Raw genomic sequence first — 27,370 nt, 5'->3', positions numbered from 1 at the left:
CCAGCGTCATCGTTCCGTCAAGTTCCGAGTGACCCTGCGACGATCTCTTCATCCTCTCTAGTTTGTTGCTTCATTGTCACGATGAACGACATCGCGGCACTAGGTTGACAGGCACTCTGGTATTAGGGTGATTGACACGACCGCTTGCCATGCCTCTGCTATACGTGCGGGCTGTCGTCCCCTTCGAGGCCGGGGCCAATGCAACCGACGTGCTCATCAACGAAGTGCACTTCAATCGCACCGCACTGGACTACTATCATTACACCCTCTTCAGCAACGGGACCCTTTCGAACGGCACGGACTGCTATCTCGCGTTTGATGAATTTCAACCGCACATGTCCGCCAATGGTTCTTTCGTGAAAGGCACCTCGTGCTATGCCCCCATTCGCGATCTGGGGCAACATGCTTCGGCCGGTCTGGCGTTTGCGTTGATGTTTGGCATCTCCATTGCCATCACCTTGATCAACCTGCGCAAACATGGTCGACGATACCTGCCTGTCGATCGCCGGTGGTATATCATGGGCCGTCGGGGGAAGTGGATCTGGATGCTGTTCATCGCCGCCTGTGGAGCGATTAGTTGCTTCATGAGCATCGACGTGGACCGAGACTATATCGTCAGCACCCCCTTGATCTTGCAGAGTGTCTTCTATACGCTCCTTACTCCGGGGATGATGGCGGCTGTCTGGGAGGGAGTACGACATTGGTAAGTCATGATCACCCCCTCCCCCAGCAGTATTGATCTGATCTGATGGCTCCAGGGGCTCGTGGCAAGAACGGCAGATCTACGACCGGGATCCGTATGCGTTTCAGGTATCGAACAGCCGGGAGGGCCAGGAGTTTGTGCTCCCGATCCTCTTCTACGCCTGCGCTTTCGCCAACTTCTTCCTGACCGTTCCGCGCTCGTGGACGCCCATCGAGATGCAGCGCAGTCCTGAACAACAGATCACCCATGCCAAACCGGTCGCTACCGATGTCCGGTGGCGGGCCGCCGGCTTCGTCGCGATGGGCGGCGTTCTGGTGATCTGCTACAGCCTGGAGCACAGCATCTACCGCTACCGGATGCGGCCGACCAGCACAATGGGCCAGCTGCTATTCTACCTGAATGCCGCGCCATCTCAGTTCCTGGTGGCCATTGCCTTACTTGGAGTGAAGATCGGGTACGCCATTGCCTCGGCGTTTGACTGGACGGTGTCGCCCTTGAAATACGGAGTGAACTCGGGCTGGCTGTACGGACTGGGATACACGCCGCCGCTACTGCTGCTGATCCTCTTCAACATCTGTGGGCTCTGTGAGCTCAACGACGACCAGGCGTTGATCGCCCAGCGAGACGAATTCGACCATGCCGTGGCGGATGACGTGGGAGTCGGGCAGCGGAAGCTCAGCTGGTGGAAGAAAGGCCGGGCCTTGGTTCGGGAAATCAGGGATCCCCGCCGAGACCGATCCTCGCAGGATGAGCGGGACATGAGCCGGTACGTGGAGATGGGCATTATCAAACCGGCGGAACAAGGGCCGCAGGGTGGTCCCAAGCCGGAGACGTGGGTGACGACACGTACCGCCAGTCAGGGCAGTGAATCCACGACTGTGGCGCGGACGGACAGTGGTCCTGATCTCGCGCAGCATATCGAGTATACCGTGCCCGGGAACCTGTCCCGGAGTTCTTCCAATGAGATGGGGATGATACCGAGGCAGACCGAGCGGAGCATGCTGGGTGAGCAGATGCGTTGAAGATAAGGCGTTATGATTGTATTGATGTATAGAAGATCTCATGTCTTATGAGCTGTGATGTATGTAGTGAAGATTCTCCAACTGGTCTAAATGAATTCAATGCCTACCTATCTACTTCGTATCTGGGTGATGGATGAGGCGGGTATCATTACCCGATAAGGCAATTCGCTCCTATCAGTCACATGACCAACTCTAATGTTTGTCTCGTTTGCCTCCGCATACATCGTCCGCAGCTTCGAGCTCGATTCATCTCCACCACCATTACTTCAACCAGCATCTACACCACATTTACCAAATGGAACCCGAAAAGCGCAAATACACCGCGGGGCCCTCCCTCCCCGACAACTCCGACGCCCCCAAACGCCGCAAAGTCATCGGTCCCGCATTCCCACCCCCCGCCGACACTACCGAGAACAATTCCCCCTCCGACGACGACGATGACAGCTCCGATGACGACGACTTCGGCCCCAGCCTCCCACCCCCCGAAGGCACCCTCCCCACCACCAGCAGCAGCAACTCCGACCCCATCCCCACCGAAACCACCACGGCCCCGAAACCCCCCCAGCGCGACGCCTGGATGCTCGAACCCATCGACGGCGCGAACCGCTCCTCCCGCGTCGACCCGACCAAGCTCCGCAACCGGAAATTCCAAACCGGTCGGGCGGCGAATACCACCCCCGGTGGTGGCGGAGTGGATGTCTCTTGGACGGAAACGCCCGAGCAGAAGATGAAGCGGTTGCAGGATGAGGTGCTGGGCGTGCAGACTCGGCCCGGGGTAGCTGCTGCGGGGGCAGGGGATTCGGGGGCGCGTGGCGCGCAGCCGTCTCGGGCGATGCAGGAGAAGATTCATCGGTTTAATGAGGAGAAGAGGAAGGGTGAGGCGGCGGAGGCAGCGGAGCGGGCGGCCCGGGAGGCGGAGAATGGGAAGAAGGAAGAGGAGGATGATCCGAGTGCGCGGGCGTTTGACAAGGAGAAGGATATGTCGTTGTCGTCGAAGATTACGCATGCGCAGAGGAGGGAGATGATGAGTAAGGCGGCGGATTTTGGGTCGCGGTTTACGAGTGGGAAGTTTTTGTGATTGCTTGTTGCTTGTTGCTTGGAGGGTGTAAGGCATGCTCGATATCAGGCGTCTTATGCGCTTTACGGCTTAGCATAGTCCGTGGGGTTATCATGAGCATGCCCATGCGCTCGATACATCCATATCCATGCATCGCTCAATGGCTGTATACTTGATCTCGACTACAGTCGCAGATTGGGCAGTCCCGACGCTGATGGTGCGGGACAGCCGCACTGGGGCCACTCGATTACCCCGTTGATGCCTTAGTGCAGCCGCCCATATCAGTCGGAGACCGTCGTGTCCGATGCCCGGAAGCCCCTGCAGTCGTGGCACTGCGGATGGTGTTCTGAAGATGAACAGACTGCAGCGGTCTGCTTTCGATATCAAGAATCTAGATACCGACGCCACGCGATGAAAATGATGCATGAACATCCTTCGTCCAGCCTGGCCGATGAGTGTCCCATTCCGTGTGTACTAAACATGCGAATCTCCAGAGAACAGCATGGTTTATAAGACTGCAAACTCTTGATAAGATAACTGGAATACAGTGCGCGCCTATGCCTAATATCTATATATAGTGATAATCCTTACTCTCTCGAATATAGCTGTCAGACGTAGTATAAGTATAACCGGCCATCCTCGTACTGAGAATCTCCAATCCGATCCGATCTCTCCCAAGACATCCTACCTACACCTCCTTTAATACTTATCCCTAGCAAAATAAAAAGCACACTACCGGCCTTTCTCATCCAACCAAAGTCTCCACGCTACATAGTAAATAATTCATTCGTACATACATACATACATACATACATACATAGATAATACATACGTACAAAAGAACCCCCCGTGCCGTCTTGAATTAAATAAAATCAGTTCCTAAAATCACACATACATAAATATAGAGGTCCGTCGGCTATTTGATCCATCATACATGATCAATATGCTGATCAAATAGTACGATTGAAAGCATCATAGTGGGCTGGGATGAGTTGGTTGGCTTCTAGTATTGAATGATGGAATTATGTAATCTCACAGAGAGAGAGAGAGAGAGAGAGAGGGAGAGAGGTGTATTAAGGGTCTAGACGAGATATGATTTCTTAATCTGCTTCCTGAAGTAGAATATTATATCTATTTCCTTTTTCATTGGAAATGTTTTGGTTTACAATGATTCAAAGGTTAAAGAAGGCTGGGGAGGGGGGCATTGGGGTAGGGGCTGATGGTGGTGGTGAAGGGTGACTATGTAGTTGTAGGAGTATGGAAATACACCATGTAGAGATATAGCAAGAAAAACCCCATGTTATACCTCTGGATGTCTCCTCCCCAGGTTATGAGTCTCCTCCCTTCAGCGAGAATCTTAACCACTGGACTGGACTTCTCCGCGGGATCAGATGACGTGCCGCGTCAATCTTATCTGCGGGGATCTGATCCATGCATTTCCGCCTTGCTTTGGCTTCATCCCCCGACCTTATTTCCTCCTCCCTTCTTTCTCTTCTCCTCCTCACCCCTCCACGTTTCTTTGAGTCGTTCCTCACCATGAACCTCCGCCAAATCACCACCCACAACCTCTCCACCTTCCGCCATCACTATGTCTCCGAAATCTCCGGCTCCCTGGGCGACCTGGGCACATTTCTGCCCATCGCCATCGCCCTGGCCGTGAACAACACCGTCTCGCTCTCCAGTACCCTCATCTTCTCTGGCCTCTTCAACATCCTGACCGGCCTTTTCTTTGGCATCCCCCTACCCGTACAGCCCATGAAAGCCATTGCCGCCGTGGCTATCGCACGCAACTTCTCCAACGGCGCCATTGCCGCCGCCGGGCTCTTCGTCGCGGGCTTCATTCTCCTCTTCAGCGTCACCGGCTTGCTCACTCGCTTCGCCAATGCCATTCCCATCCCCATTATCAAAGGCATCCAAGTTGGCGCCGGCCTCTCTCTCATCATTGCCTCGGCCAACTCCCTCCTCTCCTCCCTGAACTGGTTCTCCCCCTCGTGGGCCGACAACCGCCTCTGGGCTTTGGCCGCCTTCCTCTTCCTCATCACCACCAATGTCTACCGCACCGTCCCCTATGCCCTCATCGTCTTCCTTGTCGGCCTCCTCTTCGCCATCATCGTCTCTGCCCTCGCCTCGGATCTCCCCGCTCTCACCATCTGGCATCCCTACACCGTCCTCCCCACCCCACACGAATGGTCCCTCGGTGCCCTCGACGCCGGCATTGGCCAGATCCCCCTCACCACTCTCAATTCCATCGTCGCCGTCGTTCACCTCGCCCATGACCTTCTCCCCAACCACCCCACCCCCACCATCACCTCCATTGGCCTCAGCGTCGCGGGGATGAACCTCCTCGGCTGCTGGTTCGGTGCCATGCCCGTGTGCCACGGCTCAGGCGGTCTCGCCGCCCAATACCGCTTCGGCGCCCGCTCCGGTGCCAGCATCATCTTTCTGGGCGTCTTCAAACTCCTCATCGGCCTCTTCTTTGGCGAATCCCTCGTCGGCCTCCTCAAGCGCTTCCCGACCGCCCTCCTCGGCATCATGGTCATCGCTGCCGGCCTGGAACTGGTCAGCGTCGGCGAGAGCCTGAACACCACGGGCGCAAGGGATCTTCGTAAGGCCGGTCACGGACTCATCGGCGACGGACTCATCGGCAACGAGGCGCAAGAAATCGGTCCCATGTTGAGCGATTACGAGCGGAAGAAGCGCTGGACTGTGATGATGGTGACGGTGGGGTTGTTGGTCGGGTTTAAGAATGATGCGGTGGGCTTTGTGGCGGGGTTGTTGTGTCATTGGGCGTTTGAGATCCCGGCTCTTGTGGAGAGGGTCAAGGCACGTTGGGAGGGGAGGAGAGGGGTGAGATTGGAGTAGATGGGTGTCAATCGCCTTGGCTGGTGTTGTCATTGAGCACTAGATAGGATGTATATACGTGATCAATGATTGTTAGTTCTCTTTATGAAATATGAAAGGGATGAAGCATGGAGTGTGGTCGCACAATGGGGATGCCTGATAGGCTCGATATCTCCAATCTAACATCATCTTTTACACGTTCAATGTTATGGTCAGTCCGTGTGTCCACAGAGCTGATTAACCACAGGCCGCTGCGCTTGGCTTGTTTCCGACTGGAAGATCATTAAATTCGCAATCGCTGCTGTCTCAAGTGAATCACAGATCTATATACAATATGGTCGGGTCAGGGTGCACTCCATGCCCAATGGAATGTTTTAATCACGTTCTACGCAGTATGATGTTCTACGAAACTTGGTACTGCTACTCCATCTACCAAACGAGATGACCTCCGGCAATATATATCTTCTGGACAACACCAACTGCTAATACCATACTCCTTCGCCGCATCGCACCCAGCTGCTCCATAAGCCACTCTAGACCTCACGAGTAAAATACCTGCTAGGAAGCCCCCAAGAATACTACATCAACAAGCTGCCCCACCGAAAAGTCCCCCCAAACCAACAAAGTCCACCACCCAGAATCCCCAAACCAGTAAGCGGTGAAACAAAAAACAGCCACAATAGCCGCAACGCCTCCCCCAACAAACCCCAAACCCAAACCCTCATTCTACTCCAGTCTCCACGCCAAGAACCCCATCCATCCATCCAATCCAATCCAATCCAATCCAACAATAGTCCCGTACATAGCCAACACCGAAGCCAGTCACGAACCCAGAGAGAACCAGCCAAGTCCAGCACTCCAGCAAACGGATCCCCGGATTTCACAAGAATTGAAAAAACGTTTTTTTATCTATGTTTGTGTAAAATTGATCTACAACAAGGAGCCCGGATGGTCTAGTGGTATGATTCTCGCTTTGGGATGGTTTAATCTTAAATGCGAGAGGCCCCGCGTTCGAATCGCGGTTCGGGCCCTTTTCTTTTTTGGTTTTTTTTGGCGATGGTGCGAGTCTTCTGGGAAGGGGGTGAGAGAGGGGGAGGATTTTGTGGTTTTTCGGGTGTGGCGGGGAGTATCATGGGGTGGTTTTGAGGGGAGGGGAGGGGAGGGTAGGGTAGGGAGGGGGGTTTTGTAGAGGACAGTGTAGGTGGTATATATGGAGACTAACGAACTGGATCGCTGCGGAAATCGAGCGAGTTTCCCTTTCCACTTTAGGTCGAACTTGGCGCCGCTTTTTGCTCACAGAGCGGCCCGGAGCGTGGGGGGAGCATAGAAGTGTGTGTCCTAAGTAATCCTTGAGCAATCCCAGATTGCTCCAGGAGTAAATATTATCGACCGACAAGCAAGCATTGGAGTCGAAGTCGGAATGACGGCTCTCATCTGGGATTTGCGAAGAAGTTAATGAGATCTGGTATTAGAGAGAGAGATGGCCAGTGCGCAATAGTGGATTATTAAAGATCAGGCATATCACATTGTAATACAAGAACAGGAGATCACTTAATTAAGAGTTAATCTTGCGTCTGGGAAATAGACAACAACCCAGGAGAGCAAGCATTGCCACGCTGCTAAGCGAAAGTTCGACCGTCATTGGAAAGATAGCTCGTCTCGGGTTAACCAGGCCTCGTTGTGGCTGTTTTCCACATCAACGGCCACACCCTGGCAACTTGGGACCTTGTTCTCTCTTGTCCGCTCATAATGAAAGCCGCTTGCAAAAATAGACTGGTGACCGATCTGAATTATTCTACAGTGCCTTGCGCAACCGCCATGTCTACCCGGAGCTCTTGATTCTTGTTTTCCGATCCATCAACCAGAGGTTCTAGTTCTTATACCGTCAGTGTGGAAATAAAAACTTCTCAGAAAGCTAGACCTGGTTTCGTGGTACCCTCAAGTTTCATCTTAGTATTCCCATCTCACAGAGCCATAAATCTCAAGTTTCTTCTCATTTATATTTATCTCTTGAGGAATCAATACATGGTGGGAGAGATGGAATTTTACAAAGCGTTGGTCACATCAACAAAACTGAAAGAATCTAAAACATGAGCCATACCAATGCATGCAAAGAGGCAGATTCTTGTCACAAGTCATTGTTCTCAGCCTGACAATGCTAAAGAAGTATAATTCTCATGGATGATACTTCACTCTTTCTCTTACTAATTTTATTATTGAAAGAATTGGATTCTATTACAGCATATCTTATAGAGTTATACAAGACATAATAATACATATCCGCTTACTACAGTATTCATTTGCTAGATCTACCAGGGATGAGATCAGCCAGATTCGAACCACTAGATTATGAATTCCTGCGTAGCATTAATCATCCTGAGCTCTTCACTAAGCAATTCTATTATACTCTCCTCTTACTCACTCAGCAATAATAATTACTTTGCTAAGAAGATATTGTTTTTAGTTAATGTAAGCGGCTCTTCCCTGGATTGTAGAGCAGTGCGCTGGCGACGAAACACCAATTCCAGGATCACAATTTGGCTGGCTATACAAGTAAAGAGAACAGGAGTATCATTCACATAGCCATTAGGCATAACCTAGGCCCGGACCAATAATACTATATAACAGACGACCGCGCTATAGCTACAGGATGACAAGCATATATTTACATTGACTAAGCGACACTAATGAAAACGCCCATCACCGACGAAGCAAGCCAGACAGCCGTGAGAGCCCTCAGCTTAGGAGGACAAACCCTACGCCAGGTTAGCATATGTAGACTTTGTCCTCGAGTATGGCAGGGTAGAAGGATTCAGAGGCCGGAGGCGCAGTGAGGATGCGATCAACACTTACTCTTCGGAGCTGAGACCAATATATCCACCCCAGAACAGCCACTGCGCGGTCCACAGCAGGAGCATAATTATGACTATAGCGGCATACATCGTCGTTCGCTGAGACGTCCGGGCCTGCTGCTCTCCTTGAACAGAGAATGTGCCGTATCTTCCGCCGGGATCATCTCTCCCCATATGGTCTCCCGGCAATCGTTCCTCCAAGCCCTGAGTCGAGCCCTCTATCTGCGCACAGATGCAAGGTGATATTATCATTCTCAGGCGCTCAGCGAGGCTAGGTGTTGTCTGCGTCTGCTTAGCTCTTGTCTGCCAAATACTAGGCCGATCGAAGTTTAGGGTGTCAAGGGCGGCGATTGCCATTCCCCGATTGTGCATAGCCCGCATAACTTGAAAAACCGTCAGACCGACAACTACCCCCCACACAAGCGCTCCAGTGTACATGGTCTCTGCTAAAGTCCCTCTGCGTATCTCGTGTAGACGTCCAAGATAGAAATCGTGGTATAGGCCGTACTTGATGGTCATAAGCATGTAATACGAGGATATAAACTGCAAAATGATCTCGGCAAGTACGACGGACGCTGCGGCGGATAACCTTGTCGTTCCGAACGGCTCTTGTAGGCCGAGCAGCAAAACTACCATCCAGGCAGGACGAGGGATCGAACACCAGAGAAGCAGTAAGTGAATAGTAGGGACGTTTTCATATCCAGGAGTCATCTCAACAAGCAGCACATTGTACCAGTTTGCAAGCAGTTGCGACCCAGCTATTAGCATCCCCTTGACGAGCCAAGTGTGCGAATAGCACAAATATGTGTACCATTGATGTCGACAATCGCCCTCAAATCGAGGTAAACGCCGCTGGATAAGAAATGCTGCGAGAGCAATCGCTATATTGAGTGTGTAGAAGCTTCTCAGCTTCCACTCATTGGAGACACATATTATCTCCCCAGAGGTGCGTCGCACGCGGGTGAGGTAATCAATATCTGAATTGTTTGACGGCTTGATCGTCCATGGCCACGGAATCATTTCAACCGGGGTAGGGACAGCTAATGTCTTACTCCAATCATTCGGCAAGCCGTGCCAATCCTTCACTTGGCCACAGAGATCATACAGCCAGCCCACGTAGTCTATGCGGGACTCGAATACGCGGCAGGATCCCCCGCAGGTCTCGTACTTGATATTGCGGCAGAAGCAAGCCCTGTCCACTGCACGCTTGACATCACAATAGCCACTCAAGTCGGGTTCACAAGCATCTGCTGCGCATATATTAGGCAGCTCGATCACTTCCTGCGGCATGTCCGCGACACACGAGGGCCAGTGCCAATCTTTGATGGGAATGTAGGCGGATTGTGTGGTTTTGAGCCCGTCAGTCCAGTCAGGGGGCAAGGATGCTGGGCCACAGGTGGCTCGAATCCAGAGACGCTCTTTCGTGAGCTCCAGTAAATCTGATTCCGAACAAGGTTCTCTTTCGAGATCTATGGTAAAGGTACTGCAGAAGCAATCTTTATCGAAATATTCACCATCGCTGATCCTTTGTCCGACAATATCGTAGCCAGCAGTTTTGGAATCGAGAGCGATCATGGAATGTCGGGGTTCACTATACTCCCAGGGACGGGCCGCATTTCCCGTATGCTGTGTCGTACCCGTGAAGCCACAGCAGGCCATAATATGCTGAAATGGTTCTGATGAGAGAGAAGAGCTCGATTCCGTCAGACATGTCGATGCCTTGTTCACCACATCAACAGCTGCATATCCTTTCGCCAAAGAGGCCGGAGTGAGATGTTCCAGCCCATTCCCATCGCCGACATTGACCAGCCACCTCCGACTGGTGATTCTCCGGACCCACTGGTACAATTGCGCTTTGGCGAGAGTGGATCGACTACAGTACCTGAAATAGCTCGCGATAACATCGGGAGAGAACTCCACGCTCAGACAGCTGAGCTGGGTCAGCCACTGGTGATGGGTGCAGATGATGCCAAAGTGCCTAGTGCATCGTTTGCTGGTGCATTTCGTCATTGCTTTCAGCCAGGCAGACTGATCTTGCTGGGCAATGCATTGCGGCATAGGGGGCAAATCTTCGGGATTGACCCAGCCGTTGCGATTTTCTTGCGGGACTATTACGAGGTTCTCCCCATCATTATTGACGTAGAGGTCATGAAGGGCTTGATATTCAGATTAGCGCCCAAGATAGATGCAGATCTTGGAGATATCTTACCGTTAATATGGACAATAGATACAACAGCCACCATTAGGAGTAAACATGTGCTAATTGTTTTCATCTTGCCTAAGGTATCAAGTTTTTGGGATACTACCAGTACGCCGAGTGGAGCCCACCGGAGAGCTCGAAGTGTTCCTGTCCGCGAGAAGGTGCGGGGCAAGTGTTATGAAGGGAAACGGGCGCACACCGGACTAATCACTTAGGCGGCGTGCAATATTCGACAGTCAAAATTGCAATACGCTAACTTTCAATTATTGGTCATTAAGTCAAGGCACCTCTTGCTAGAAATGCATAGGTTTCTCGTGATAATTATGACAGCGACTATGACAGTGGATCACGGTAGGATGGCAGGGTGGACCGACTGCGGGCGGTGACTCTTGACCTCGACCCGGAGACCAAAACCGGAGCGGGATATCTTTGGACCGGAATGCTCAAATGAAATCAGAGTCACGTGGCATTAACCAGCCAAACCTCCTTTTACCATATAGTTAAAGTGCCTTTCAGTCTTTTACCATTTTTTCAATTATGCTCGAAAGCTGAACATATGACAAGAGTCCCGTTGGCTCTGTCTTGATACTTGCGTCATTTGTAATTATGTAAGTCGACGTCACAGGCTACCTACAGATGTCAGTGATGGCCGGCAAGTAATGAAAATAACAAATTCAAAAAATTTAACTAATTTTCCTCGTCTTGACTTCTTCTGCTAGTATTTGATTATATATAGAAACCAAGTTGTACTGCTGCTTAGGCTCTAATTGCAAGACATCAGAAGGAGGGTTATTATAGACACAAGGTTACAGCATGTGACCTCATGTGCCAACCATATCAAGAGGCACATGGTCGTCTACGTGGGCAAATCCCTATAAATTATCGAAAGAACATATATACACTAATTGGCAGGCTTATGAAGCCGGCGCACTTAGGATACTAAATGAAGTAAATATGCTGCTGGTAAAGCCTAGATACACCAAGTAAACTCACTACTAATCATTGGGATGAAAACAGGCCCCACCTCTGACACTCGTAGTGTATCCAAGGATTTCGTGTCACTGCTGAACTGAATTCATCACCGAGGCGAAACTCGTCGCGAGCAGCGGGTAACTTGCACAACTCGGTAATTATGTCGTAACATCCTCTTCCACAGCGAAATGCTCATAGGCCTCAAGTTCTTGCTCGCTGCTTATAGGCGACGAAGCATGTTGGTGGAAATATCGTTCCGGTGGCCGTTCAGGGCGTGTGCAGCTATTCAGAAGTATCGTAAACAACATATTTATTGCACCTCTTGTAGTGAAAAATGCTATTAATCTATTAACATGGTAACGAAGTAATCTCATCTTGTGATAGGATAGTTTAAGAACAGCTTAGCTATCGGGATCAAGGTCCTTGGGGTGACGTACTAGGGTGGTCATAGAGGTCGTGAGGTCATCAGTAGCGGTTCCGAACCTCCCCGTTTTCTATAAGATAACGCTCCTCAGTGTTAGACTACTGGTCCTTCAAAGATCAGTCTATCTCATAAATATAGGCTACCTTTATCATTATCAATGGAATCCTACGCGTTTAGTAGCTAATAGTGATGGCCCGGTTTGGTTTTTTGTCGGGTCGGTTCCCCGAACTGTTGGGTTTTCGGTGCGGTTTTATCAAGTTTTATAAACTGCACCACTAAGTAAACGGGTCGGTTTTAGAACCGCACCGCCAAGAAAAATAATTTATAAACCGCCCCCTTTCAGAACGGGTCGGTTTAAAAATATGTAAACCGAACCGCACCGGTCCATCACTAGTAGGATTATTGATTGTGAGCGATATAATAGAATAAAATGAATTATAGGCGGTATAATGGATATAGATATTGGAGTCGAACAGACAACTTTCGAGCCCAGTAAACAAGAGCTTCTTGTAATTCAGATTTAGTTGAGATTGCTATTCGGTTCCGAGATAGCATGTAATAAGATAAGACAATGATTGTACTCGAAACCAAGTAATTGATTATATTCTATCTCTATGTTCTATTCTATATAAACAAACCAACTTATTCGATAAAGGCAGTACTGTCCCACCACAGCTGCAACTGCTCCAACTCTATGCGAATGCGCTGGTTCTAACACTCAGACACAATCGTATCGGCAATGCTGAATCTCATCTACTCCGCCTTTTTTGAAGCCTTCGTCCGAAGCTTCATCAAGCCAAATACCAATGCATACCCGCTGATCGCAAAAACGACCGAGATAACGGCATCGCGCCACCCGTAAAAGTAATGGTTGATGTTCAGCGTGGACAGGAAATCGCTGCCTCGGCGGTACTCGCACACTCGGCAGTTCGAGGTGGCATCCGGGTTAGTCAGGTTCACGCGCCAGCCCTGACCTGACATGTAGTCCTTCAGGTAGTCGCCGCAAGTGCCGTTGGTCGGGTCGAAAACGGCGAACTCGTTCTCGTTGCAGGTTACGCGGGCGTCCCACATGTCGAATGTTAGCATGCCGGCCACGACGTAGTTGAATGGGTTGAGGTTGTAGAGCCAGTATTTCCAAAACACGTTGAGCTGGGTGTATGGAACGAAGATGCCGCAGAAGAGGACCAGGATGCTGATGATCATGGGGTTCACGAGTGCTGCGAACGTCGGATTGGGTGCGTATGCTGCGATGAACTGGCCAATGCCGGTGTAGATGAACTCATAGATGAGCATGATAAAGAAGGTAGCGCCCGCCTTGTTGGAATCATGAGGCAGGCGTACGCAGTAGTACCAGCAGACAAAGTACAAGACTGCACATACACAGAGATAGGGGAATTCAGACACAATCAGGCCGATGACAAAGGAGATCCAGGAGTACATCTTGGACTTCTTCTCCCGAGCATCGTAGATATCGCGCCGCTGGATAAACAAAGGTTGAAGCTGGTTGATTACTCCGGGTGCGACGAACACGAAGTTGAAAATAGTGAACATTTTCAATTGTAGGGCCGTCACACTAGGACCAACCCTCCAAAATGAGAACCCATTCAGCAGAGCAGAAATGATATGCAACGAGAACTTATTGTTGACGTAGTTCGTATTTCGGAATAGAGCCACATTCATTCGCTGGGTAACGATCTTCGTCTGTTCCCAGAGCGGCATCGAGAACTCGCATCCATCGTCATTCACACCAGAGGGCTTGGAGGCAGACTCGGAGATCAGCCGATCCAGCTCGGTGATCATGTTTTCATGTTCAGGCGACTCGAGCCAGACCTGGTGCCAGTCCTTGTCTTTGACGCTCTCAATGCCTCCGGTGACCACGTCAATCATGAACTCGGCTGGGTTGGCCTCCACCGGGCATTGTGCCCCATATTTGCCGAAATACTGCTTGATGGTGTGTCCGTTATCTCCAATATCGCCAAAGTACACGGTTTTACCGCCTCGTGCGAGAAGCAGGAGCGTATCAAACTGCGCGAATAACTGGGCAGAGGGTTGATGAATCGTCACGAGAACGGCCTGGCCCACGTCGGCTAACTTTCGGAGAAATCGAACTGTATTATAGGCCGACTGTCCGTCTAAGCCAGAGGTAGGCTCATCCAAGAAAATCAAGATGCTTGGTTTGGATACAAGTTCCACTCCAATGGTGACCCGTTTCCTTTGCTCCACGCTGAGGCCATTGCCGACCGTGCCGATGAGGGTGTCTGCCAGATCATGGAGCTCCAGCAGATCGATGATGGTGTTAACATACCGAATCTTTTCTGCTTTAGGCGTCGTTCGGGGCTGACGCAGCAGCGCAGAAAATTCCAAGGCTTCCCGGACCGTAGCATAGGGTTCATGAACATCCAATTGCTCGCAGTATCCAGCCATTCTTTGAAACGAAATGGGTAGCGGCCGGCCATCGACCATGATAGACCCAGTAATAGTGCCCTCGGTCTTGCGCTGCGCGAGAACATCAAGCAAGGTCGTCTTGCCGGCTCCTGAAGAGCCCATCAAAGCCCCAAGCATTCCCGGTTTGACCCAGCCGTGGATGTTATCCAAAAGGACCCGATCGCCTGAAGGGGTTTTGACGGTATACTTCAGGTTCTTCCACGTAAACACAGAAGTATTCCGGGAAAGACTGCCATCCACCTCTGCAGTGGCACCAGTGGCGGCTTTGGCTTGGCCTTTTTCATTGACTTGCGACTCTTCGTCCATGCTGTTCTGATGCTGCTTGAGCTTCTCGCGTGGGATCAACAATGAAGCACTTCCCCCGGTACCAGCTTTCCAAAATGTAGTGCAGATGATCGTGAGCACGGCGAAAAAGCCCCACCACCCCCATACGACGCCAAAATTTCTCCAGAGTTGAGAATGCTTGTAGTGCAGCGACGAGAGATACTGATCACCGGTAACGTAGTCTGCGCCTGGCAAACTACCACCCACACCAGTACACGCTTTGTTGGCGGAACCAACATCATCATATCCAGGCCCATGAGGGACCAAATTATTGCCGACACAGGGGATGTATTGGTCATGGAATTCGTTGGACAGGGCAGCTTGAAACGCATAGGCCATAGGGTTGGTGTAATACAACTCTAGGAACCAGTTCTTAACCTTGGGCTTGGGAATCATGTATCCGGCATACATGACAATTCCCTTGATAGCGGTTCCCGAAATTTTCGATGCGGCTTCAAAGGTGCTGAAGCCCGCGCCGATACACCTGAATAGCGCGGTGATGCACTACAACTGTAAGTGAGGGAATGGAAAGGCTTGTAGGCTGGGGGCTGCCTCACCAAAATTGTGCTAAATAGGATGATCCAGAAGGTAAAGAAGGCTGCCGCCGTAGCTTTTAAGCCAACCATCCAATAAATCACGACCGAAAAAATCGTGCACTGGAATAGCAGCACCGGGAGATCTGCCATAATCTGGGCTAAACAGAATGCGGCCGGATGATAGAAAGCAAATGCTTTATGCTTCACAAGGACTGGTCGCCCTTTGAAGGACTCCGTGACCTCAGACATGGCAACGATGGTGTTATACAAAAGCGCGAAAAAGACGGCACCTCCTTTGGTAAAGAGACCAGCGGAAGTCTGCGGAGCTTTATAGAAACAGGAGCCGGCAATCAAGGCCATAACCAGGGACAGAATCTGTTTGATCAAAAATGTAGACTTCTCACCCCATAGGATCTGGTATTGACGCCGCGTGCATGCTATGACCTGCGTCCAGAAGCTGGTGGTGAACGGACTATTTTTGGGCTGATGGGTAGTCTTCTCAAAGGCAACAGACTCCTTGAATGCACTCGTCCGTTCATGAGCAAGCGCGGTTGTCGGATAATCATATGCTGTTACCATGTTGCTGTAGATGGCTGATTTTCTGTACTCCGCCATAATAGCATCGGCATTCCTAGGAAACCTACTTTCATAGCCTGGTCTAATCTTTCTCTCAGTAGGAACGGTCACACCGGTCAGAAAATCGCCTGCGAAACTCGGGATTAGAATTGCCGCGAAAGACAGAAGAGGACAACTAACCGATATTAGCTCCATCTGTATAGACGAACCCCAGGTTCTCCATGAATGGCTTTGCTGCAGCTGCGGGTCCATAGAAAATCTGCTTCCCCTCGTCCAAGACCAGAACCTTGTCGAAGAGGTTGTAAATTCCGTTCCCTGCCTGATACAGGGTCACAATCGTGGTAAGCCCGAGAACGTTGGTCATTGCTCGTAAAGCTTTAGCCCACTCCAACGCCGTACTGGCATCAAGACCACGAGTACTATTATCCCAGGAAAAGACCGAGCCCCTTGTTGCCAGGCATTCGATGATTGATACTCGCTTTCTTTCTCCTCCTGACACCCCCCGCACAAACTCGTTCCCCACCTTAGTGTCGGCTGTATGTGAAATGCCCATCGACTCCAGGAGAAACCTCTTCGTTTCAGCAGTATATTCGTTCACGGACTTGGCACCTTCTGGGAGGTGAGAGGGAACTTTGAGTCGAGTGGCAAAGTCCATGGTCTGGCCAACGGTTAGCCGGGGGTAGAATAGCTCCTCTTCGGTGTTCATGACGATGTGGCTTCGATATTGAGCCGCTTCTTCATGGGTCATGTCTCCAAACCACACGTTGCCCTTAATGGTGTGGTAGCCAAGGCGGCGATTGGAGAGAAGATTTAGTAAAGTCGTGCATCCCGAGCCCGGGCGGCCCAAGACGAGGAGCATCTCACCCGGTTTGACACAGCCGTGGCTTTCCGTCAAGATTGACTTCAAAGGCGGTTTTCGGCCAATGCCTCGGATCCGTTGGGGCACGTTAAACTGGGAAAACAAGTTCTCGTTGACTGAGGCTTCTGCCGCAGGAACCTCCACGCTGAGGTTCTCCCAGGTCACACCTAGCTCTCGCCTCTTGAAGCCAGCTGCAACCTCACGCTCCTGGTTTCGGATGACTTGCGGGGTCATGCTCCATTCGGCATCTTTGCCCGGGGTCGAGGTGTTGTTTGTATGAGGAACAGCCAGGGTTTCCGCACTTGAGGCTTCCCGCACAATCGTGTGTGGGACATTCAGGGTGTCGAGACTTTTTCTCTCTGGGCTAGGGAACTCGGAAGACTTTGCGTCTTCCGAGCGCGGGTAAGAATTCATGATGTCAAGAGCCAGGCAGATGAATGAAGAAGACAGAACTGAACGGGATTGCTTTCTGTGTCACATAGAACCCAAGCTCTGCGAGATACAGCCCCTTATATATGATTGATGGGCCCAGGGGCCTTTGGGACAGTTGAGCGCTGATACTGCGCGTCTGAATCCATGCCTTTGGTGAGCCGAGTAGCCGTGAGTGGAGTACTGTCAGCAGTAAAGGGTATGTAGTTATGGAAATGATCCATCAGCCATCCACTGATGCCAAGGTGCCGCATCTTGTTTCCTCAATAGGACGGATGAACGGCTCCCGTAGTCTTCCCGAAAAGGTAATATAGCGTTATAGCAGCGATTATTTGTCCCACTAGATGTTTCATAGTAGACGAAATGATCGCACCAGATCCACGTTAGCTTAACGTGTCAATCTTCTGGAATTTCCCGGAAGATCATTGTTGATTTTTTGTAGTAGGGGTGTATGGACCACCACATTCAAGTACTGACTATAGGTTGTTGAAATTGTTGAGTTCGAGAACGGCGAGGATACACAGTCAGTTGAATGCCAGGCCTAAAATGCAACGGCATTCACCTTCACCAGCATCTGCAGGAATCGAACTCCGGCGTATCTGAGACAATCGAGGTTGATGATACGGCATCGATAGCCGGCCTCTCCCATTCTGAGCGTTGCCGGTTTATCCGGACATCCAGACAATCCACATTTTCAGCGCGTCCAGGCCATCGATGGCCTTGGCTAATCCACCGCCCCCTCATAACCACAGATATGACAAAATGGGTTTGCATAAGCGAGTCTGCGACATTTTCATTCCGCCAGGCGTTATCTGCTTGGCAACGAGGTCGACCCAATGTCCATCATCGAGCCGGGCGAGAGTTTTGATTCCAGAGTGGTGCTCATCTCGTATTGGCGACGTTGAATGGGTTTGATTTGCAAGCAGACGGAATCGGGGTTGAGAATGTAAGAAGAAAACCCGATAGTGAGGAGAAGGGAAGAAGAAGAAGAATAAGGAGAAGTGGTTGGGGCGAAGGAAAGAAAAGTTCTTGGCGAGTTGAAGCCTCCTATTCACTTCCCTTCTCCCCTTCACGAAATGATTCGCTTTACCAACTCGAGTTTCGTCTTCTCTTGTCGTCTTCCCACTCAGTGCGGGCCTTGGTGCCTGTATTCCAAGTAAGTGACCTTCTTCCATACGACTGAGCGGTTCAAAGAGCACTTAAATTCTAACGCAGGCAGAGGGACAGTAGAAAGGGGCAAATGTACGAACCCACGCGATCCGATACTGAGCCTCTAAGGACATGTCCCACAAGGCCTATTCTCAAAAGTTGATGCAACGGTATCAGTCTTCAGGATAAATGGGAGGCTGAAGCTGACATACAAGATCCTATCGCCCAGATGCGAAATAAGGATGAACGGGAAGCCTATGATGCTCTCAGCAATGCAAAGCCTCAAGTCAGGCTGTCATTCCGGGAATCCTACCAAGGAGTATGCTCTGCGTGATCAAGGTTTAGACGGGCTTTGGTCATATGGAATGTTCCTGCCCTCCCCTACATTCTATAGAGCTGAGCAGCAGGCCGGAAAAGCCCAGATCCTGAGGACTGACTGAAGATTATCATTATTATTATATTCTCACTTTGATTATGATTTGACCAGCTTTCCACATCGCCAGATGTGGGTGACGTTCTTTGCATCAGAAATCACTGTTATGTTATCCAGTGGATTTGCCGACAGTGCAATAATGTCTGCGTCAAATCCCTCCCTCAGCTGGCCACTCTTCGGTGCCTGGTCACCCAGTGTCAACGGTCCATTGGCTGTAGCAGCTTCAATCGCAGCCAAAGGCGTCATGCCTGCCGCAACCGCGTATACCAGTTCCTTGCCATTGCGTCCATACCCCAGCTCTGGGTTATCTGAACTGATGAATTGGTCGGTGCCCAGGGCAATAGGCACACCGCGTTTTACCGCTAATTGATATGCCTTCTTATGCGTGTCCGCCACCTCCAGCAACTTTTGGTAGGAGCCAGGTGTGAATAGGTCTCGCATCGCCAGCCCGCTTTCAATGACGCTACGTGTTGCCACCAGCATAGCACCCTTTTCAAGCATCAGATCGACAGCCTCCTCATCCAAGTAGCTGCCATGCTCGATCGTGCGGCATCCTGCGCGGAGAGCATTCATGATGCCTGCTTTGCCGTGGCAATGCGCGGCCACAACGCGTCTTGCCCGCGCCGCCTCGTCGACAATCGCTTTTAGCTCCTCGAAAGAGAATTCTTGATGCTGCGGGTCGTCAATAGCGCTCACTACACCACCACTGGCGCAGACTTTGATGACGCGTGCTCCATGTCGTAACTGTTTGCGCACGGCTTGCAGACACTCCGGTACCCCGTCTGCGATGGTCAACGGCAGTCCATGCGTGCACAAGTCGCGCAGACCCTCGAGATTTACGCCATGCACGTCGCCGTGGCCTGCTGTCATGCTGATGGCGCTATGCGCGCCGTAGATGGTTGGCCCCAGAATACGGCCCTCGGCAATGACCTTGGCCAGCTCGCAGCCATAGCCCCCGACTTCGCGGACTGAAGTAAATCCCGCCATGATGGTGGCATACAAGTCAGGGACGCTCCGAGCCCCCGCCAGTGCTTGCGGGGTATTCACGATTGAATCCATGGTCGCTGCTGCTGCACCTAAGAAGTGTATATGACAATCCCACATGCCTGGCATGACAACGGGAACGTGGGTGGCGATGGCCGTGTGATATTCCGCGGGTACGTCCAGCTGGGTTCCCGCATAGAGGATGATATTGGATCTCCAGACCACAGCGCCATGGGGAATTGGTGCCCCCCGGCCGGGGATGAGGATGTCGGCATTAATGCGGTAGAGGGTGCTGTCGGTCAAAGGGCGATGCATGGTAAAAGGGATGTGGAGGGTCTCGCGGATAAGTCTCTGGCAATTGCAACGTTGCAAGGATATAATCCTGGTCTGTCTAGGGAAAATATATTAACTGCAGGCTGCCGAGCTAGGCCTAGTGCATACTGTTAGCGACATGATAGTACGCGGCTATCCTCCGGCACTCATATGATCACCATCGGTTTGGCGAGGGAATGGATTCCATCTCACCAGATCAGTAGGTCGAAGCGAGGGGCTTCCACACTGAATCCGGCTTAGCTGGGCATACGAAGCGTGACGGTAATACGCCATCGGAGGCCTAAGGACACGACTAGCAGGGATAGTAAGGCACCGGCCGACACAAGCCTCGGCAGCGGCGGGGCCCCGGCAGCCCTAACGGCGCAGCGCCAGATGGTGCCGCAAATTAATCTACGGTCGAGACCGTGCTGCACGAGTGTATGGCTGGTTTCTGGATCGGAGGTTAAAGAGCGACCAGGTTCTTCTTCTGCTGCCCCTCCCCTCTCGTCCCGACAAGGAGTCACTCACAAGCACTCTCACAACATGGCCGCCTCTGATACTACCATGACTCCTCCGACGGAGGACGAGAAAAGCTTCTCCAAAGGTCCAAATGACTCTGTTCAACCTCTTTCGGACATGGAGGAAAAGGCCATTATTCGTCGCATTGACCTTTGCCTCCTCCCCCTGATGTTCTTCTCATACCTGCTACAATATCTCGATAAGACCACACTGTCATACGCATCAATCCTGGGTCTTTTGACTGGCACGGTATGCTGCGACCCTGCAATTCTCGAAACCGTTCTGACCTTCAAATAGCACATGACTACAGATCTATATTCCTGGACCTCTAGTGCCTTCTATTTCGGCTACCTCGTCGCATCCTATCCCGTCTCCCTGGGCTTTGTCAAATTTCCCCTGGGAAAATACCTTTCTACTATGATGTATGCTGCGACTTCTATTCCAGCTTCAAATGGCTGCTAACTGACTGACCAGGATCCTCTGGGCGATTATCCTAACCTGTCATGCAGCAGCCTCCAACTTTGCAGGGATGACCGCGCTCCGAGTACTCCTGGGCGTCTTCGAAAGCGCCATCAGTCCCGGATTTACATTGGTCGTGAGTATGTGGTATACGCCGTCGGAGCACGCCCTACGCAGCTGCATCTGGTTTGCGGGCAACGGCGTGGCCGCGATTTTCGGTGGTGTTCTCGCCTATGCCATCGGGCACGTCGAGGATAGACTGGGACCATGGCAATGGCTCTTTATCATCTTCGGATTGATTACCTTGGCGTGGTCGATCTTCCTATTCTTCGTGCTCCCTGACTCCCCCCGCAACGCCAAGTTCCTCCAGCCGAATCAGCGCGAACCCGTCTACCGTCGCGCACAGGCATGCCAAAAGAGCTACCAGAGTCGCGAATGGAAGAAGGACCAGTTCATTGAAGCATGGCTTGACCCGAAGACATGGTTCTTGTTCATCTACAACTTCATGGTTTCCTTGCCGAACGGAGGAATCACCAACGTAAGTTCCCCTCAACCAGACCAATTCACCAAAGACAAAGAAAGGGAGAGCGAAAAAACTAACATACCACAGTTCTCTAGCCTGGTGATTGAATCCTTCGGCTTCGACACCTTCAACACTCTTCTTTACACCATCCCCATGGCTGCCGTTGCCCTTGTCTTCCTCCTCCTCAGCGCATACACATGCAATCGCTTTCGTGGTCTCCGCTGTTACTGGATGATTATTACTCTTCTGGTCAGTTTGATCGGTATCCTGCTCATGCGACAACTTCCTACGCATAAAAAATGGGGCCGTTTGGTTGGCGTTTGGCTCGTCAGCGTCTTTGGTGCTGGATGGCCACTCAGTCTAAGTTTGATCTCGAGTAACTTTGCCGGGTTCACGAAGAAGAGTACCGTCACAGCAATCCTGTTCATTGGGTACTGTGTCGGAAATATTGCTGGCCCTCAGCTCTTCAAGACCAATGAAGCGCCACGGTATCAGGTAAGCTTCCCCTATTTTCTCTCCCCCTTACTTTCCCTCGTGTCGTGATCAAGTGGCTGATAGTGGATATGTAGACTGCGTTTGCGGCTATTCTGGCATGCTTCTGCATTGCTGTGGTCGACGTGATTGCGCTGCGGGCATACATGATGTGGGAGAATAAGCGAAGGGATAGCAAACAGGGCCGGACTATTGAGCCCGAGTCTCCTGAGCTGGAGGACGCCGTGGAGTCGTTCTCGGAGCAGAGTGCCACCGGCGATGTGTCGGACTGGCAAAACGAGAACTATCGGTACTGCCTGTAGGTTGCAGTCTCGAGATTAGAGAACCTATTGTTAGATTGTTGAGGGCTCCATAGTCGAATACATAATAGAATGCGTTGGGGTATAAAACTAGTACAGTTGGGAATCACGAGGGCGTGAATCAGGTGATTCAGGCAAAGCTCGTCTGCCACCCCAGAAACTCCATGACTGACTCCCACTCAAACCGACCGATCCGCATTCTCACTCCTTCCACATTCAGCCCGCGTCGCTGCCATAGCAGTTCCACTACTGTCTGTGCCCGCACCGTATTCTCATATGGAGCTTTCCCCTGCGCGGCATGAAACAGCGCCAGGGCCCGTGTTTTCTCCGGTTCAGAAGTACTGCAGCATGAGGCAATGAAGAGGGCCCACAAAGGCCAAGAGATTGGAAGATAGTCCAAGGATGAGACGATGGACTCTACCAGTGACAGTATCGAATCTATGTGTCGCTGCTTTCGCATCGTGTCCAAACCCATTCCGAATCCGCTAGTATAACCGAGAAAAGCCGGTGTGGACGCCTCTGAGAGGAGCAGACAGGCAGCGAGACGATATGCTTCGCTGGTATATTCGAGGAGGCGGCAACGATGCGCACCCTCCGCGGAGTCGCGAAATTGATGCAGAGAGTTCGGGAGCAGGTGTGTGATGGTTTGGAGGCTCGTCTGCAAGGTGGTGATCTTCGCCTCAATGGCCGTTTGCTTCTCTTCGAGCAACATGTCTTGCTCATGCAATGCTTGGACGTCATCCTTGAGGCTCAATATATCATTGATTAACAGGAGCATGTGATTGCTCATGCCATTCCACATATCAATTTCGTTCAGTGTCTCTGGCCTCATCACCTTGGATAATACCTCCGAGGAGGTCCAGGAGGCTCCTTCTGCATTTACTGTCGATGACGGATCATTCCACACATCTACAACCGTGAGTACCCTATCTATGGGAAAGAGCGACTTGGCTAGCACTAGGTGGGCGGAGAAGTAGCTCAGGAAAAGTTGGGGCACATAGGTTGGCGTGTGGCCCCGAATCTTCTGCTTGATGACTAGTTGGAAGCAGGTCAGATGGCGAACCCAGGAGGCATCACAGCTGTGGGAAATCTGACACTAATCAGTGCTAACATCGATGATATCTCGGTTAGGAAGGCACATACAGCTGAAGAGCAGAGAAATATCGTCGGTAGTAACACGTCCTCCAAATCCAAGCAAGGTTTCGTCAATGCCCGACGCAACCCCCCAAGCACCTTCTGTCGGACCTGCATTTCCAGAAGATCGAAGCGGCGCTCGAAAGATCGCAGATACTGCGCACTGGCCATGAGCACAGAATAATAGGCCAGTTCAGACCGAAATACCATGCGCATCACCGTGTTGCGGAGAGGATTGGTGTACTCGTCGTCGACGGTGACGGCAACTTTGCACATCACCGACTCATAGAATGACAGACATACATCGTCGACATCAGGAACTCCGATGCTCCATGGCAGCACCTGGAGCGAAGTCCTGGGTGACTGAACCTTTCCCTCTTTCCAAGAATAATAGCGAGCTCGATAACTGTTTTCCGTTGGAATGGAGACGCATTCTGACGTCGCGGCCCGCAGTGGACTGTGCGAGGAGGGTGGAGTGAGGATCAACGCGGATACCCCATCGTTATCAGGATGATCTTGTTGCTGGGCCCGTGTTGAATGCGAAAGGTCATCTTCTGCGGATTCCATGCATTGCAGCGATTTTTTTCGGGAGCCGATCCCGGTTCGTCCGTGGCACTTCCCCGCTGTGCGCATATCATCCTGCCATTGAAGGCGGACCCCGTAGACACAGTGATTCTTCGACCGCTGACAGCGCATGCATACTGGATGAGCTTCTGGAAGCGCCTGTGAATGAGTTTTGTGGTCGCCAAGAATTTGTTGTGTACAAAATCGGATCACCCGGACAGGGGCACGGGGATCCCCCCAACCTCCGGAGAAAGAAGGGCAACACAGGCAATAGACAACACGCACCGTCGCATTTGAGCCGTCTCCGACGACACGTTAGGCAGCCGGTGCGGGACCGAACCTTGGGCTGGGGCACCTTTGGAGGCGATGAATCTGACTCGGAGGGAGTGGCAGGGTCAGAGTCAGGGTTCAAAGACCACGAGATGAACATGTTGACCATCAGTCATGTCTCTACTGCTATTCTCACCGCCAGGGTGCTTCCTCAGCCCAGAGAGAAGGGAGCGAGGGAAAGAGTCTTGGGACCTCGAGTGGGCTGAGCTGACCTCGGGGAAACGGGGGACACCGAAGTGGAGGCATGGTTCCGTTCCGTCCCACGACTTACAAATTACAATAGGGTCATGGACCGATGGACGAGCGGGACAGCGCCACCATCGAGGCTAATATCGAGGTCCCGACAGGATTGGCGAGTGCTTTCTTGCCGCGAAGGCCCATCCATAACGCTAAGGGCCTCCGAACCGGGCACTAAGGAGACCTCCCCGTGCCCTAAACACGCCGGAGCCGATCTGTCAACCAACAGTCTTCCTTGTTTCCTGCCACTCAAATGACCAGCTGAAACCAACGGCTTAAGTGTGGATGACATTGGTCTCCGTTCATTACCATCTGGCCTTACCACCGACGGTAATCTGGTTTCATGTATTACCACTTCTCGAAACTGGCCTCCCCATTCTCTAAATGGAGCAGTACTAGCCAGATGCAAGGGATCGGAATCCACCCGAGGAGCAGGGATTCCATCCTGGACCGAGTGCTAGGCGTTGGTAATTAGACATCGAAACTATGTTCGCTTGGTGAAACCGGACGATGTGGCCATCTAGCCAAGCTGCCTCGTGGACTACAGTGGCCTCAATGTACCCACTCAATAATTATCTCTCGTGTCGAGAGATGAATTACGCGACCAGTCCTGCCTGGGCTCAATAGTCCAGACCATAGGTCTTGTCACTAATTTAGTGGCAGGATCTTGTTCCCAGCTGGCGCCGACAACCCCTGGGGCAGATGTAAATGGCTACGGTCTCACACCGTCAAGATCCAGGGCCCTATAAACTGGCCTGGACCGGCTGGATCATCACAGGCTCCCATCTCCGTCGGTACATGGTGCGTTTCAGACTATGTAGACCACCATGACGAGCTCGCAAGAGACCGCCTCGAGGGTGCCTGTGGTGATTGCGGGATACACCGTCCCCATCATCTGCATGGTGCTGAGCACCGGTTTACGACTGGTTGTCAAAGTCCGCGGTCCATCAGAAGACCGCTTCCATGCAGATGACTACCTGATTACCCTGGCCACGGTCTGTTTACCCCCTTTGCCTGACTAGACCCGCCGCATACTGACGATCTTTGTTGTCTTTGGTTAGGGGCTGGAGGTAGCGTACAGTATTGTTATGCTCTCCATCGGTATGTAGACTTTCTTGGGTCTTTGAGAATCTGCTAATATGTCTAGGCGTAAGTCATGGTTTTGGAAAACATGTCTCAACCCTCTCGACTAGCGACCAGGAGGCCTTTTTGAAGGTGCGAATCAGTCAGCCATAGACCCTGTCACCGTCCTCGGAGCCACTGACCTTGATGCAGGGTGATTATATTGCCAGTCACCTCTACAATGTCGGTCTTGCCAGCGTCAAACTCAGCATCCTCGCCTTATACTATCGCATTTTCACCATCCCATGGTTCCGCAAAACGGTGATCGGCTGTGGCGCTTTTGTCTGTCTCTGGATTGCGACCATTGAAATCTTCATGGGTTTGCTCTGTCGGCCATTGGAGGCTTTTTGGGACGCCAGTGTCAAAGGGCATTGCTTCAACTCTAGTGCCCTATCATACTACGTGAACACCTCAAACATGATCACCGATATCGTCATCTTTGCTCTGCCCATTGGGGTCATTGTACGGCTGCGTACGACTCGGCATAACAAAATTGCACTCTGCATTATCTTCTCAATTGGATTCATGTAAGCATATCCTCCCATCCTCTCTCCCTCGGACCGATCCTAACACTAACATCCCTCATAGTACCTGCGGAATCAGCGCTGCTCGTCTAGCCTTCGTCTTCGCCCAAACATCCTCAGATGTCACCTGTACGTTCGATTCCACCCTTCATCCCCCATCCAATCCAACTAACCCCACAAACCAGGGGACGGCGTCGAACTCGGCGTCCTATCCGGCTTCGAATCCCTCGGTGGAATCCTCTGCGCCAACCTCCCCATAATCTACCGCCTGTTCAAACAAGCCGCCCAGAAAGTGACCAGCCGAACGGGAGGAAGCTCCTCCGCGCCCCGTCTGCAGTATGGTCGCGAATCCAAAAGCTTCGCCTCCCGGTCCCGTCCACGTCGACACCGCCTCAGCGAGACGCTCAGTGAGCAGTGGATCCAATTGCAGAACGGAAACTCGTCCAATGACAACCATCATTCCAGTAAGAGCTCCGCGGAATACTCCGTGCAGAAGGTGGTCGATATGGAAACGGGGATGGAAATGGTCCGGCTGGACAACATGCCGAATAATGCCATTACCGTCAAGAGAGATTTTCATCAGGTGGTGGAGGAACATCGTTGAGAGATGCTCATATCACAGTTATTCAGATCACAGTCATTCTTTTATTCCTCCCTTTATCAGGACCTTTTTCTTATGTTACATATAAAAGTTTATCTTGCATAGATCTAGATAGTTGTCTTACACACTTTCGAGGATGCGGAAAACGAACGCAGTGCTTAGTAGACATGAAGTCTCCTTTATACTACACAATCCTGAGGAGCAATATCATCTCGATTCCAAAGAGAGCTTTATACTAATACAATCAACATTGTATTCGATTTCTGCTCACTCCCTCCCTACCACTTCAACAATCCAACGAGGCATCTCTAACTAGACACAAACAGAAAGACCAAGACCAAGACCAAGACCAATACAATCAATACCCATCAAACCACGTAACTAAAAAAAAAAAAAACAACAAGCCCACAAGATATCCATAGGTAGCATTACCTACCTACCTTTCTTC

The 27,370-nt window shown here is 51.4% G+C and overlaps 8 protein-coding genes and 1 non-coding gene across 9 annotated transcripts; 5 read left to right on the top strand and 4 right to left on the bottom strand.

The window, feature by feature from the left end:
- Positions 1–149: 149 nt before the first annotated feature.
- Positions 150–2,803, top strand: BO80DRAFT_456685 (uncharacterized protein; the record flags this gene model as incomplete). Its single annotated transcript, XM_025722187.1, has 3 exons — positions 150–703; positions 759–1,708; positions 1,959–2,803. 3 exons carry the CDS (start codon positions 150–152, stop codon positions 2,801–2,803), a joined length of 2,349 nt encoding a protein of 782 aa, XP_025573707.1.
- A 1,449-nt stretch (positions 2,804–4,252) lies between these two features.
- BO80DRAFT_426634 (putative sulfate/molybdate transporter) lies at positions 4,253–5,896 on the top strand. Its single transcript, XM_025719818.1, has one exon. The coding sequence runs from the start codon at positions 4,319–4,321 to the stop codon at positions 5,642–5,644; it is 1,326 nt and encodes a 441-aa protein (XP_025573706.1). The 5' UTR covers positions 4,253–4,318; the 3' UTR covers positions 5,645–5,896.
- Positions 5,897–6,565: 669 nt separating this feature from the next.
- On the top strand, positions 6,566–6,653 carry BO80DRAFT_t204. The gene has a single exon. It is a non-coding gene; the product is annotated as a tRNA-Pro (tRNA).
- A 1,538-nt stretch (positions 6,654–8,191) lies between these two features.
- BO80DRAFT_426633 (uncharacterized protein) lies at positions 8,192–11,025 on the bottom strand. Its single transcript, XM_025719817.1, has 3 exons — positions 10,685–11,025; positions 8,477–10,631; positions 8,192–8,379 (listed from the first exon to the last, which is right to left on the bottom strand). Exons 1-3 carry the CDS (start codon positions 10,716–10,718, stop codon positions 8,298–8,300), a joined length of 2,271 nt encoding a protein of 756 aa, XP_025573705.1. The 5' UTR covers positions 10,719–11,025; the 3' UTR covers positions 8,192–8,297.
- Positions 11,026–12,824: 1,799 nt separating this feature from the next.
- On the bottom strand, positions 12,825–17,225 carry BO80DRAFT_466291 (uncharacterized protein; the record flags this gene model as incomplete). The annotated part of the gene is made up of 3 exons (XM_025722777.1): positions 12,825–15,344; positions 15,398–16,080; positions 16,133–17,225. The coding sequence occupies 3 exons, from the start codon at positions 17,223–17,225 to the stop codon at positions 12,825–12,827; spliced, it is 4,296 nt and encodes a 1,431-aa protein (XP_025573704.1).
- A 1,626-nt stretch (positions 17,226–18,851) lies between these two features.
- Positions 18,852–20,141, bottom strand: BO80DRAFT_426632 (uncharacterized protein). Its single transcript, XM_025719816.1, has one exon. The coding sequence runs from the start codon at positions 20,119–20,121 to the stop codon at positions 18,862–18,864; it is 1,260 nt and encodes a 419-aa protein (XP_025573703.1). The 5' UTR covers positions 20,122–20,141; the 3' UTR covers positions 18,852–18,861.
- Positions 20,142–20,580: 439 nt separating this feature from the next.
- Positions 20,581–22,413, top strand: BO80DRAFT_494931 (pantothenate transporter; the record flags this gene model as incomplete). Its single annotated transcript, XM_025723913.1, has 5 exons — positions 20,581–20,886; positions 20,935–21,059; positions 21,112–21,634; positions 21,707–22,114; positions 22,189–22,413. Exons 1-5 carry the CDS (start codon positions 20,662–20,664, stop codon positions 22,411–22,413), a joined length of 1,506 nt encoding a protein of 501 aa, XP_025573702.1. The 5' UTR covers positions 20,581–20,661.
- On the bottom strand, positions 22,352–24,726 carry BO80DRAFT_129002 (Zn(II)2Cys6 transcription factor). Its single transcript, XM_025713564.1, has 3 exons — positions 24,394–24,726; positions 23,554–24,257; positions 22,352–23,506 (listed from the first exon to the last, which is right to left on the bottom strand). The coding sequence occupies exons 1-3, from the start codon at positions 24,545–24,547 to the stop codon at positions 22,541–22,543; spliced, it is 1,824 nt and encodes a 607-aa protein (XP_025573701.1). The 5' UTR covers positions 24,548–24,726; the 3' UTR covers positions 22,352–22,540.
- Positions 24,727–25,235: 509 nt separating this feature from the next.
- On the top strand, positions 25,236–27,073 carry BO80DRAFT_128980 (integral membrane PTH11-like protein). Its single transcript, XM_025713563.1, has 6 exons — positions 25,236–25,670; positions 25,737–25,776; positions 25,823–25,890; positions 25,951–26,324; positions 26,386–26,450; positions 26,507–27,073. Exons 1-6 carry the CDS (start codon positions 25,503–25,505, stop codon positions 26,923–26,925), a joined length of 1,134 nt encoding a protein of 377 aa, XP_025573700.1. The 5' UTR covers positions 25,236–25,502; the 3' UTR covers positions 26,926–27,073.
- The last annotated feature ends 297 nt before the right edge of the window (positions 27,074–27,370 follow it).

The sequence above is a fragment of the Aspergillus ibericus genome (genome assembly GCF_003184845.1).
Source record: "Aspergillus ibericus CBS 121593 unplaced genomic scaffold BO80scaffold_29, whole genome shotgun sequence".
Taxonomy (NCBI): Eukaryota; Fungi; Ascomycota; class Eurotiomycetes; order Eurotiales; family Aspergillaceae; genus Aspergillus; species Aspergillus ibericus.
The sequence above is the reverse complement of the archived record's forward strand: the minus strand, read 5'-3'. Positions and strand labels throughout refer to the sequence as shown.